A 12,978-nucleotide genomic window follows, 5' to 3' on the forward strand; every position below is an offset into this window, starting at 1 on the left:
CAAGAAAATTTTAAAGTGAAATCTACTTCCACTTTAAAGTCACAGGAAAAAGAAATGTTTTCTTTTCATTTTAGTTCAGTATAGTCAATGTATTTCCTTGGTTTTCAAGTGTTACATAATAGCATAAGCAGGTACATTTATTCATTTAACAGGTATTAGCTTTCCAGTCAATATTTATAATTAAGACAAAAATTATTATTTTTTTTTTGCTCTGCATCGATATTTTAAGATTGTAAGATTGTAAGATTTAAGATTGTACTCCTTGTCTAGGGCAATGATTTCCACTTTTCCTTTCCCTATGACCAAACATGATTTCACCTCTAGTCTGGGCAATGGCGCTTGATTGGTGCACTTCTGGAATAAGCACAATGTTGGGAATGTGTAATCGTAAGATTTTTAGAAAGAAACTCACTCAACCAAAGTATGATAGACTTGTATAAATTTTACCATGAATCTTTTGTTCATCTCTCTCCAAAGTTGAACAATCTTAATTACTCAAAATTAGTTGCACTGTAGATTGTTTCCATCTGTCATACTCACTGCTCTTCTTTACAATACAGTTTCTAAAATATTAGATTCCTTTTATGATTTACTGTAGTGTTTGTTATAACTTCTTAGTGTTCTTGGCCTTAACAACTAAAAGAGCAAAGTTATTTATTGAATGGTTAACAATAGAAAGCAAGGAAGGTCCACTCTGAATACATTGAAGAGTCACATCTTTCTATCTGGTAACCAGTTAAATTTCCCATGTAATGGTAACATTCCGATCCCACTGAAAATCCACAAACCTTTTGCTTTCACTTTCATTCATAACCACCAGTAGAGATATTAGTTGCCATTTTCATACTAGCATTTTTTCAGTATAGTATGTATGTTTTAAAATTTTACTACCTTGACTGAATGTATATGAGTACATATATAAGTCTTTACACACACATATGCATGACTGAAAGGCAATAATTTAATCTAAAATAGAAACAAGACTTCATGGATCAGCTACCTCTAATAATCAGCTGGATTTCTGTACTCCAGGCGATACAGTTTCAAACTGTGTGTCTCTTGATTATTGATAAATCTGTATCTTGCATAAGTACTTATCCTCAATTTTCCACACTTGAGTAGTGAAACTTCATAAAAACTTCTGCTTATGGCAACCCCATCTTGTAAAGTTGTATAACACTTATAAAAACATTACAAGGGAAGCAAGTAAAACTATGCATGGAAAGTTTGAGAAATTACAATGTTACATTGGCTGTTTTCTCATTGTTTTTCATACAGACACATTGCAAGTATCTTAAAATTCATAAAGAAATGCAGGTTGTTTGGTTGGAAGGTACCTCTGGAGGTCCTGTGGTCCAAAGCCTTTGATAAGGACTAAATTCATATTGGGTTGTGCAGGGCCTTAGCAAGCTCATGTTTGAGAGAATGGAAATTCCAGCACCTCTCTGGGCACCTGTTCCATTGCTAAATCACTGTCTTTAATATTTTTCCTTATCCTCTCTGACAATTTCCTGTTCTGCAATTTGTGACGAGTGCTCCTTTTTCTTTAGATGTGCATTTCTGAGAAAAGTCTGGCTGTATCTTGTCTATAGCTAAAACTAGAAGTGAAAAACTAGATCCCTAGTTAGTTTTTTCTTCATCAGGCTGAATATACCAGGCTTCCTCTGCCTTTTCTTCAGATGCTTAATCTTATTTTCATTCAGAAATGGCAGCATGACAATGTATGTATTCTTTTTCAGATATGAATGTGTGTGTGTGTATTCATATTTCTCTATATATATTTTTTCATAGAAACAGATCCATTGGACTGAGGGCGACCAGCATGGTGTTACTATACTGATGCCAGAATCCTAGCTAATTAACCTTGGTTTTTTGTGTGGCTGACTAGACTGGATGAAACTGTTGCACCTACATTGGTCTCATTTGTTGCCACTTCAGGGAGCTCTGTATCACCTTATATTGTTAAGTGGATATGTGTTACAAAATTAAGGCAAGAATGGGACAGAATTTAGAAATGAGAATTGAGTGGAAATTGAAAGGGTCACTCATTCTTGATTCTTGCAGACACTGTCATTATAAACAGAGACAAAGAGGAAGCTGCAGAAAGTAAAAAATAATCAGTTCATGCTTATTTAAGATTAGAACTCTGATTATCCTGATTTAAAATCCTTAATATCTGTTTCTATCAAGGATGTAAAGGAATATATTTACCAACAGGAAAATATAAAAAAGAATAAAAGTTTAATCAGTATTATTCACAGTAAGTTAATTTAAAATTCTTAAATGTGTCTGTTCCCATCAGACTTTTCAAACTGAGTTAAAGGTTTTTACAACAAAATTTCCACTAATGAACTATACAGCCTTTTTGTTCTAGAGATTTATTGATGTTTTCAGATCATGAATTAGGACATTTTCATCTTTTTTTTTTTTTATTTATGTATAAACACAGATGGAGAAATTAATTGAATATGTTATTATTTATTCAGATGGAATTATACATATAGTTTATACAAATATGGCCTTAGATAAAGTCTGTTTTAAGGAAGAGAGTTTTAGTATAATAATAATAATACAATAATTATCAATAGGGTAACAATTATGATGTTCATTTGCTTTATAGACAGTAAGGTTACTGGAGCACATAATGAAAATTCTAAAGATTATATCAATTTGAGTGTTAACTTTCTGAATAGATGATAGATATTTTTTGGCAAAAGGAGATTGTTTATTATTACAAGATAATAGTGTTCAAAAAAATACCAAAGGCCTTTTTCTAAAATATTTATAACCAATTGAAGCCTTAGTCTAGTTTAAATTAAATGCTTTAAGTCAATTTAAAAGTGGGATTTAGGCATCTTTTATGTGTGTTCTAGGGAAGCTTTTGCAGTAGGAGCAGAGAAGTTGTACGATACTTTCCAGGAACAAGTAGTTTTAATTTTTGTCATTTTAATTTTACCTTTGAATTTTAAAATTCACCTTAACATTTTGGAAGTGCAGACAAATATAAATTTAAATGGAGTGGTGGAACATGAGGAGCCAAATATGTGCATCTGTTATTTCTTAGACATTAGCATAAATGGAACACATTGGTTTGTACCTGGTGAGTGCAGAATGATGTAACGAAAAGAGCAAAGGACAGCTTTGTACAGGAATAGTTTTGTTTTCAAGAGTTTCCTTCTCAGAGTATTCTGACCTCATTTTGAATATGCTCTAGCCTCAGCAGGATATTTCAGTTTGTTTTGATTTGGCAACGATACAACACAGGCATTAAAAAACACATTTTGTATATGTGCGCTGGACTCTATTTTACAATAAAACTAACATTTTGACAGTGTTCCATTGCTAGTGTTCATATGTGAATACATTAAGTGGGAATTTTCCTAAGTGGATCATTTCTTAAAATTCCATTAGATTTTCTAGTTTGTGATAATACAGAATAGTATGGAATGGTTTTAATAAGATTGAGAAATATAATAGAGGAGCAAAGCATGATGTTTTAGAAGAGTTTAGTCCCTGGAAGCAGATGTCTGCATGTGTGCTTAAAGGCAAGGGAGAATGCTTTCTGTTGGTTAAACAATGCCATGCTCCTAATTTTTTTCATTTATATTTTTTTCTTTTGCTAAAGAATCCTCAAAAATGTTTTGTTAAAAATCATTCTGCAAATGTTAAGATTCTAAAATGAGTCCTGGAAAGTCCACAGTTATTACATTCTGTGTGCCCTTTTATATGTACAAATAAATGTAGATATGTGCATGTGTGTTAAGCATTAGTTACAGGACTATGCAGCATACATGTGGGGGCAGGTAGAGTACATCTGGGAGCAGGAAGAATATTGTCCCTATCAATGTGTATGATGGATAATGAATTATGTAGTTTGGAGAGTCTGTAATACTAGCGTTGGGAGGAACAGTGCCTTCCTATTTATGGATCTCATCAGGTTTTCCTCTTTGAGGGATCATGCAGTAAAAGAAAAGGCAGATTTGTGCTAGAATGGAGGCTGTCACTTATGTATTTATTGGCAATGTTCGAATATTGCAAGTACTTCAATTCAGACAGTGGGATGCAAATTAGTAGCAGTGAAGCTAAATAGCACTTTGAGAAGTGTTTCTACTAACATCACAGTTAGTTTATGAATTTACATTATTTTAAATCAAAGCAGGATGCTGTAGCTGAACCAAAGCCATAAATGTGATAGAAAAATTAATTAGGTGGAACTTTATGATCTGTCTTGCACAGAAAATCAGAGATCCAGCAGTACAGAGGGAAAAAGGAGATCACTTCCATGGCCTCTACAATTTCAGCTTATACACATACTGCTTTTAGCCATTGCCATTGTCTAGCAATTCTCTTCTGTCTGATCCCTTGTTCAATACTCTGACCAATAATGTGTTTGTGTGTTTGAAAAGTCTTTTTTTTTTTCCAAGCATTGTGAAAAATCAAACCTCATCTGATTAAAAATATTGTTATTGCTTCTTAAAACTTTTGTCTTCCTCTATATTAGCCAGACAAAACTCTTGAATTCCAAAATATTCTTTTTTTGCACTGTTCAGAAGGAAGGGAAATGTTTCGATTTCTCAGCTGGTTCTGCTAACACACATTCCTGCACTCCTGTCAGATCTTAATGATGTGCAGGGGGGTCTGTATGTTTGAAGCTTGACACTAAACCAAAACTTTTTACTAATAACGTGTGCTGGGATCACTTAAGGAATCTTACAAATACTTGACTGGAAAATTATGAGGGTTTAGTCATTATATTCACTTCTATGTGCCGTTCAGTCCCTTGCAGTGAGCTTGTCCACTGAAGGGCATGCTGAATGTAAACTACCTTTTTAGAGAGATACATTAACCAGAGTCTCAGATATGTTGCCATGGTGTGAAAAATATTTAGTCTTACTAGCAATCTTTGTTCATTTTGTTAAATGTATTTTTAGGAAACAATCTTAACAGAAAGGTTTTTAAATGTTTTATTTAAAATGTTGATACCCTTTGACAAAATGAGGAGAGAAATCAATTTTTCTTTCAGGTTGGTTGAAACTAATATAGGGCTGACAGATACCATGAAAGTTCAAATTGTTGTTGAACTTCTAAGAACCAAACAAAAAAGTTCACAAATCTTAAATCTGAAAGACAAAGTCAGATCAGACTTCTGAGAATTGTCAAGTTGTCCAACTCTTGACTTCACTTAAAACTCCATTAGAACAGGTGAACTTTACAGGGTGTTTTGTATGCCACTAATTCAATTGTCTCACTTTCCATAGCTTATCACTGAAATGTTTCTCTGTCTCAGCTGAATGTAATATCTTGAGCACCTAAACAGATACTTTTTTCTGTGTCAGAAGGAAAATGCATTTAAAATAAAGATCAGACCATTTAAAGTTTTACTTATTAGATTCTATCCTCTGAAATGGCTTTTCAAGAAAACTGAATTATCAATGGATGAAGAAAATTATTATGCATAGAAGCACATTTCTTCTAAATTAGCTGAAAATAACTGCACAAAATAGTAACTATGCAAGTGATTAATCAGAATTAGATTAGAATGGTGTATTTAGTTTTATGTGTGCTAGCACTTTTTAACATTAAATTGTTGACGTTTATTTAAGACAATAAAAATTAAGCTTGAAAATGAGTACCACCACAATTTTATCCTCGTCTATGTTTTTCAGATACTTTTGTCTCAGAAAACCTCACACCCCACTTCACCGCTTTTCCCTCTATTTGATTCAAAGGCAACCCAGCTCTGGCTAGTGTTAGTGCTTGAACCTTTGTATCTTGCCATCATTGAGATGTGTACTGTTTATCAATGTGTGTCCACAAATGCAAATAACATACTGTCTGTGAAAGTTTTCTAGGTCAGTAGTAGCATAATCACTTTCAGTTAGAAGTTGTCAAAATTCATATAGTGTACAGCAAAGGAATGAAGATAAATCTCTTCCCTTCTCCACATTTATTTAAAAGTATCTGAAAGAAAACATTTACTTGCAAAGCTATAACTAAGCACAAGAGCTGTAGATGGCACAGTTACAATGGCTTGTAATAAAGCTAACATTCTTATGTGCATACCTGCAGTAAATATGTATCTAAGTTGCATGTAATAACCAGAGAATATAATCGAATCCTGCAATTGTGTCCGAAGGCTAAAGATGCATCTCCTGTAACTTTCATTTAACTTGGAAAGTTGTTTGCAATTAAGAAAATATAATAAAGCAAAACAAAACAAACTAAATCATTCAGAAGTTATTGAGTGCTTGCTGAGTAATTTGAATTTATGCATTTTGTCTGAAGCTTGTTAGGTTCTTATTTTGGTATATAAGCCCAAGTAGTGTAACAGGCTTCTGCACTGTAAAAAAAATATGGATTCTCTTACACAGAAATTTGGAGTTATTAATGCTACATTGAATTCGTTAGTGGTATGGTTTCAAATCCCCTTTGAAACAGAAAAGGTAAGGGTTCTAAAAAAGAATTAGTGTCTAGTAACCCTCTTGTCAAAGATAAGCCTGCATTATAACAAGAAAAGAAAATGGCAAGCTCACTCTGAACAGACAAGAAGAGTGGGGTTTTAGCAGCTTTCTCAGTGGCATAACTCATGGGGGATAATGTCAATGACAGGTTTATAAGAATTCATGGTGTTGATACTTGGTTTCACTGTCAGGATGATTCCTGTAAATGCTACTGGTGGGTTCTGGTGAGTAAATAGTTAGTAATTTACTGTTATCAACATTCAACTATTTCTGGTTTTGCGTTTACTTAAAAATAGTGCTTAAAAAATTCCAAATCCTGTCTGATTGACACTGCAATGCTCTTTACGTGAAAGTTTGTTTATGGGCAGTGATTCTTTTGACAGATTTACAAGTGTCTGTGGAGTTTTAAAAGACTATTGCCCAATAGGCATTAAGTGAGAGACATTCTATTTTGTAAATATTTTCACTTATATTGGGGATTTTTAAAGAACTTTTTGAGCCAAGTACTGCATTAAATCTGAAGACAGTGGCAAACTGATAATCAGCAGTTTCCAGCTTTAATGTTTTGCTAATGGTTTCCATTTCTGTGGCCAAGATTTGCAGTGGGTGAAGCATGATGTACATCCAACAATGTGTGAGAGCTTTCAAATACTATTGCACACTTGTATTTTTTTTTTTTTTGCAATAGCTCATTTAGAAATAAACAATTTTCAAAGTAGCATATTACATTTAACTTCACTAACATACAATGCATACCAGGAAAATGAACCAAAAGTTTATTACAGTAATGGGGAATTTGCATCTGTTTGAACTCAGTAATGCTGCAACAGGTTGTTTATTTTCTCAAGTGATTATTTTGGAATGAGATGGTGAGAGAAGTGTATGTGTGGTTTGCTAGCTGTCAGATTCCCCAGAATTCCCTCAGAATACTCAGAATTTCAGAATGATTTTTTTCATAAATAATTTTTTCAGAATTCTGTTTTCAGAATTTGTTTCAGAGAAGGAATGATTAACAGGGTTCTTTTTTTCAAATATTTCTGTGCAGTTGACTTTTAACACACTTAGTTAACCTTCAGTTGCCCAGACTTCTTTTTGTTTATTTATAGACCAGAAGTACAGATTACTGAGTGAAGTATGACTTAAATTCAGAGTCAGTTCAGGGAGGATTAAGCAGTACAGGGCAAATATATTGCTTTTCTGATTACCAGATTCTCACTTCATCACCCTTGTCTTTGGTCCCTTTAGCTAAAACTTTTTCAGAGCCCTTCAGCCTGTTTTGTCAGTTATCTGAAAGAACTTCAGGAAGTAAATGGATGGATTTTAGTTTTAGTCCAAAGGTCTCTTTTTAAGGCTTTCCAATAATGTAAATACTTAGAGTCTGCCAGCATTTACTTGACTCCTTTTGTCTCTTTCAGTTTGTTTCAAGATGACAAGCAATGCTAACTAGTATCTGATCTCTGCATCTCCTTTCAAACGTTTAGAGTTTTAATCAGCACTCCTGATTCACTTACTCTAAGTCATCTGTCTCATTTGATCTTCTCTTCTGTGCCTTTCTTCTCTTCTTACTTCTTCCCCCTCCCCATGCCAAATGTTGATCTTCTTCTTAAGAATGTTAAGGATTCTTCTTAAGAATTCACTACCCAAATCAGCTTTTTTTCTATACTGGTACTTCTTCTTGCCATATTTTCCAGTAGCTTTTGTAATCTGACTATGGTTAATGTTAATTTTTAAAAAAAATTAATTATTGAAGGGCTTCAGATGTGCTTTCCTTTTAATTTTGAAACAATTGATCCTAGTATTGGTCATTTAAATACTTATATGGAACATATCTGAACAACCTTTCTAAATATTGTGTTATAGGATGCATCTAGGAAGCTTTCAGGACTCCAGACAATGCATTTAGCAACACCATGTGTTTGGGAAAACAACTTTCTAGAGTATGTTTAGACACTGCTGTCTACAGAGTACTACACAAGATTTTTTTAATCATATATATTCATAGAAATATACTTCTGTATAGATTTATAAACATCTATCTATATAAGATTATTATAAAATAATTATTGACTTTCAATCATTGCAGCCTTACATGATTGTAATTATCACATTCATTCTCTAGTCACTGTGTACCAAGTGCCTGAACATGTGTACTAATGCTTTTACATTTTGTCGTTTATCTAAAATAATTTCTAAATATTGCCTTATATAATTTTCTGTAGATTTTTTTAAACATGAAGAAAAAACACAATCCTGTAGCTGCTACTTTGTTCAAGCTTCCAGTCAGAAACTTAACAATACTGTCTCAGTTATTTTTCTAGATTTTTTCCCCTATACTGTTCTACTGAGTCCATCTTCTTCCAAAGTTGTACAATTTGCTTTGTTAGATGTAGAGATCTCCTAATTCTACAAACATGAATGTTAAGTATACAAAAATTTAATTTAATGTATGATAGCCATCTTTCAAAGTTCACATTTTTAATGGTAAGAGGCATGTATCAAAGAAAATAATCTTTAAAAGTTGCATAAACTTCCCTAATTTCTCATTTGTTTTGCTCAATTTTTTAAAGACACATAACTGAACAGCTAATAAAATACTTTCTTTCTCAACCTGTTGTGTTTAACACTTCTTTTTGCCCACTCTCCAGCATACAAATAAATATCCATTAACTTTTGTTGCAAAATGCTACAGGTTGCATGACTAGAGATTAAAGATAAACTTAGACTGTAGACCAGGCCATTTTACGTAGCTCTGGAGCTCCCCAGTAATGTCATAGTTGACACAGTCTACATGAGTGGAGTGGGCTAAATGAAAATATGTACATGGGAACAGGAAGCTTTTCAGCATTTTTCTGTAAGAACTGTCTAAATGTATTTCTGATATCAATTAATTGAAAAGCTGTCATTTTTAGTAAGTCTTGGTGGTCCAAGAGTATTATAGGAACACTACTACTTGTACAATAAAATGTTTGCATCTCTCTGCAACTTTCCCTTGACTTACATTTACGTAGTATTTTAATTACAAATTTGCAGCTTCTGTTTCCACAGTTTTGTATTCATTTTTGCTGCAACAAGTTGAATTATATAATGATGGTAGCTATATGGTGTGGATATGTTTCATTCAGCCAAACTATAACTCTTAGGTTTAACTAAAAAATGCATTTCCATCTAAATTTAGCTTTTTGGGAAGGAATTTTTTTTAAATGGACAAAAATCATATGGTAGTTCATAAATTCAGTTGCTAAATGGAAGGTAATTCAAATGTAGGTTTTTTCAGTGTTGACATCTACTTCTGGTAGACAAATCCTGCCACAAATGTCTCTCAACTTCTTTTTGTAGCCTCTGAAAAGCAGATGAAGTTAGTTTGCAGAGAGTCTTCCGAACAGCATCTCCAGCCCTTCAAGGAGAAATTAGAGGATTTCTTCCAGAAAGGTAACTGCATTTGGAAAGAAAAAAATAATATTGGCAAACAGTGTAATCGTTTACAAAGTTATACTTAACCTAAGCTGCATGAAATATCTGTGGCCTCTGAAAATTCTTACTATCTGCAGTGAGTTATGTTCCTAATGTGCCTAATATATATTAAGTATTATGGTTACACAGATCTTGAACCTCACTTGTCAAAGACAATTGTTTCCTTGATCTCACCCATTTCCTATTGATTATTTTCTGCTTTGTTCTTTATCCTTATTTGAAGGCAAAATGAAAAATATGTTAATCATAGACCAAATTTATCAGAGGGAATATAAGGCTTCAGGTTTCTTGAAGACTATATGAAAAAATACCTTTCTAGAGAAAGTGCACATATATACATGAAGTAATGGCATCTTTTACCAGTAGTGTGGGCTTCTGAACTGACTAATTCAGATTTAAAGTTTTTGCCTTGTGTGAGACAGAACAAGGCATAAGAAAGTGATTTCCCAGTCGCTGTTGTTGAAAAGAACAGTCCTGTGCCCTCCTGTTTCCCAGACTGTGTTCCCAGTCACCTGCTTCTGCCAGTACATTTGTCTCTGGAGCAGTGAAAAATAGATAAGGTAAAAGATTATTTTCCCACCCCTGCCGGGTTGTAGGAATACAGGCTATTTGGCTAAACAGAGCAAATGCTCTATTTCTCACCAAAATTGTGAACAATTTACTGTGTGAGAAGTGAACTATCTGAATCTAGTAATTCAGGCAGAATCTTTACCTACTATTAGTGATCATTGTTGTAATGATTTATAAATTAGCTTCATTCTTTTTATAAAGGTTGACCTAATGTATTTTTAATAGCTTTCTTTCATGAGGCTATCTTACCAAATTCTTCGATGTTTTAAAAGTAGTAATCTCTGTTAAACTGTACTGTTCAATGAACTAATATTCTTCGTCACCCTTCTCCCAGGCCATGGAGCTTAATGAATATATTTATTTGACATATTTTTTATTTTAGCTGCAAGTGTATTTGGACAATGTTAGATCTGCAAATTATTTGCCACAGAACTAGTAAAGGAATACAATTATAATGGAAATCTTTAAGTCACTGCAAGACAGTTGTATTGTCTTTCCAACCTATTTAATTAAAACATTTTCACTTACAGCTTAACAATAATATCAAGATTGAGATAGTGCTGTGTATTTCTACAGAACCTTTATGATCTCCAGCATGCTTCTTGATCTTGCTGTCTCCTTCAGTCACCTGATTGATTTGAATCTTTGTAATTAGCAGGTGGTACTTTATGTGGCATTAGAATGTAAATCCTATGAACTTCTACACTGAAGATAAATAAAAATAACAGATAAGCCTGTCTTAATTTATGGTTCTAGAATAGGAATTGTACAAATGTCAAGCTCAGAGGTTCAGTTCAGATAAGTGCCTGGAAACTCAACTGCCTCTCTGAAATTAAGAGTTAACTGATAATACTGAGCATCCGTTAAGCATCTGTTTTCACTTTTGTTTGTTTAAAAAACAGTTGTGGTGGTTTAAGCAAGTGTAAGGAAAAATGATCTGTTATCTTTCTGCCAGCTCACAGCAAGTATCCAAAGCTCAGATGCTTTTCTGAAACTTCTGGCTTAAAGGGCTGGAACTCATAGATACTCAGGTTTTTCTCACATGCACCATTTCCCATTATTTCTAGTCAATGCTAAGTTGGAAATACTGTAAGAAAAAAACCAAAACCCAAAAAAACCCCAACAAACCACAACATATTGATTTGCTTAAATTGAACTGTTTACATTTCCTAATTCCAATTAATACCAATTAAATCTAATACGTGCTGTGTTGTAACAAAAAACACTGAGAGTGTTATGGAGACTGACATTTTAAAATGCTAGAGGGGATAAACTGTACTTCTGCTGATGTCAGTGCTGGTTTGTTTAACTGGATGTAATGTAGCCCAGTGCCTTCAACAGGGAGTTAGGTGCCAGAACCTTTAGGTTCTATTCCCAGTTTAGCAACTTGACATGTAATGCTAGAACAGTTGGTTAATCTCTTTTTCAGAGAGAGCTTCATTTCTCTGGTACACAGAATGTTAAATAATGTTTCTTTCTATTTTACGTAGTGAAAGATAATCTTTGTCAAGTACTTTGTGATTCCCACATGAAAGACATATGTAAACTGTGTTAATACTTCATTAGCCATATTTGTTATGCCCATGCTTTTTGAAAAGGGGTTAGATTATTCTCAAAGTAGAAGTAATCTTTAGTAGATTTAACTATATTATATGCAACAAGTTATATTATTTTTACTATAATTTTGAGATCTATGAATTACTATAAATATACACTTTATTTCCAGTGGATCACTGTATGGTGGGGCATTTTTTCAGAAATTTGTTCTCATTCAAATGACCATGATATGTAAAAAGAACTTTGATATAATGAAATTAATGGCTGTTTGAAATGCTCCTTAATTTATGAAAACTTTGCTCAGACTTGCTCAGAAGAAAACTTTTTAAATGAAGCTATCCATCTCATTAAAAAAAAAAAAATAAAAATAAAAATCAGATCATTAGATAAGTATGAGAAATACTCTGCTTTGAAAAGGAGAAAAGAAAAAGTTTGGTTATAGCAGCTATGAAGCTCACTAGAAGGGATGCTGGCCAGTAGCCATTTGTGTTAGTTTTTCATTACATATTTTATTTTCCTTGTGCATTCTCTCAAGAATAATACAAACCAGAAAGTAAATAACATACAGGAGTAGCAACTAGCCTTAAAAAAAAAATAATTCTTATTTTGCCGCTTGACTATTTCATATTGCTTGTCCTTTTTAATAAATGTGGAAATGCATAACACAGATTCATGCAGGATCTTGCAAAATCTGGTCCCAAATTCCCCTTCATTGGTTGCAGGTCACAAAGTATGTAAAACTTTAGTCTGGGCTCGATTTTCTCTCTCATACATTGGAATGTGCAAATCAAAAAGTCTTTATGCTTCATAGCAGTTAGCGTAGGAAGATCATAGCTGCCTGTCTTCATTTCTCTTAAAGCATCTTGATGATGAAGACTTTGCCATTAGAGGAATTAATTCCATTTACAGCAGAGTCTGG

General features: G+C 33.2%; 1 protein-coding gene across 1 annotated transcript in view; it reads left to right on the plus strand.

Moving 5' to 3' along the window:
* The window catches only part of FMN1 (formin 1), a 119,893-nt gene that overhangs the window by 83,669 nt on the left and 23,246 nt on the right, over positions 1-12,978 (plus strand). The window contains exon 13 of the mRNA XM_010007743.1: positions 9,798-9,890. Within this exon, the coding sequence (XP_010006045.1) occupies positions 9,798-9,890 (93 nt within the window). The remainder of the gene's footprint in view (positions 1-9,797; positions 9,891-12,978) is intronic.

Source organism: Chaetura pelagica, unplaced genomic scaffold (genome assembly GCF_000747805.2).
Source record: "Chaetura pelagica isolate M959 unplaced genomic scaffold, ChaPel_1.0 scaffold70, whole genome shotgun sequence".
Taxonomy (NCBI): domain Eukaryota; kingdom Metazoa; phylum Chordata; class Aves; order Apodiformes; family Apodidae; genus Chaetura; species Chaetura pelagica.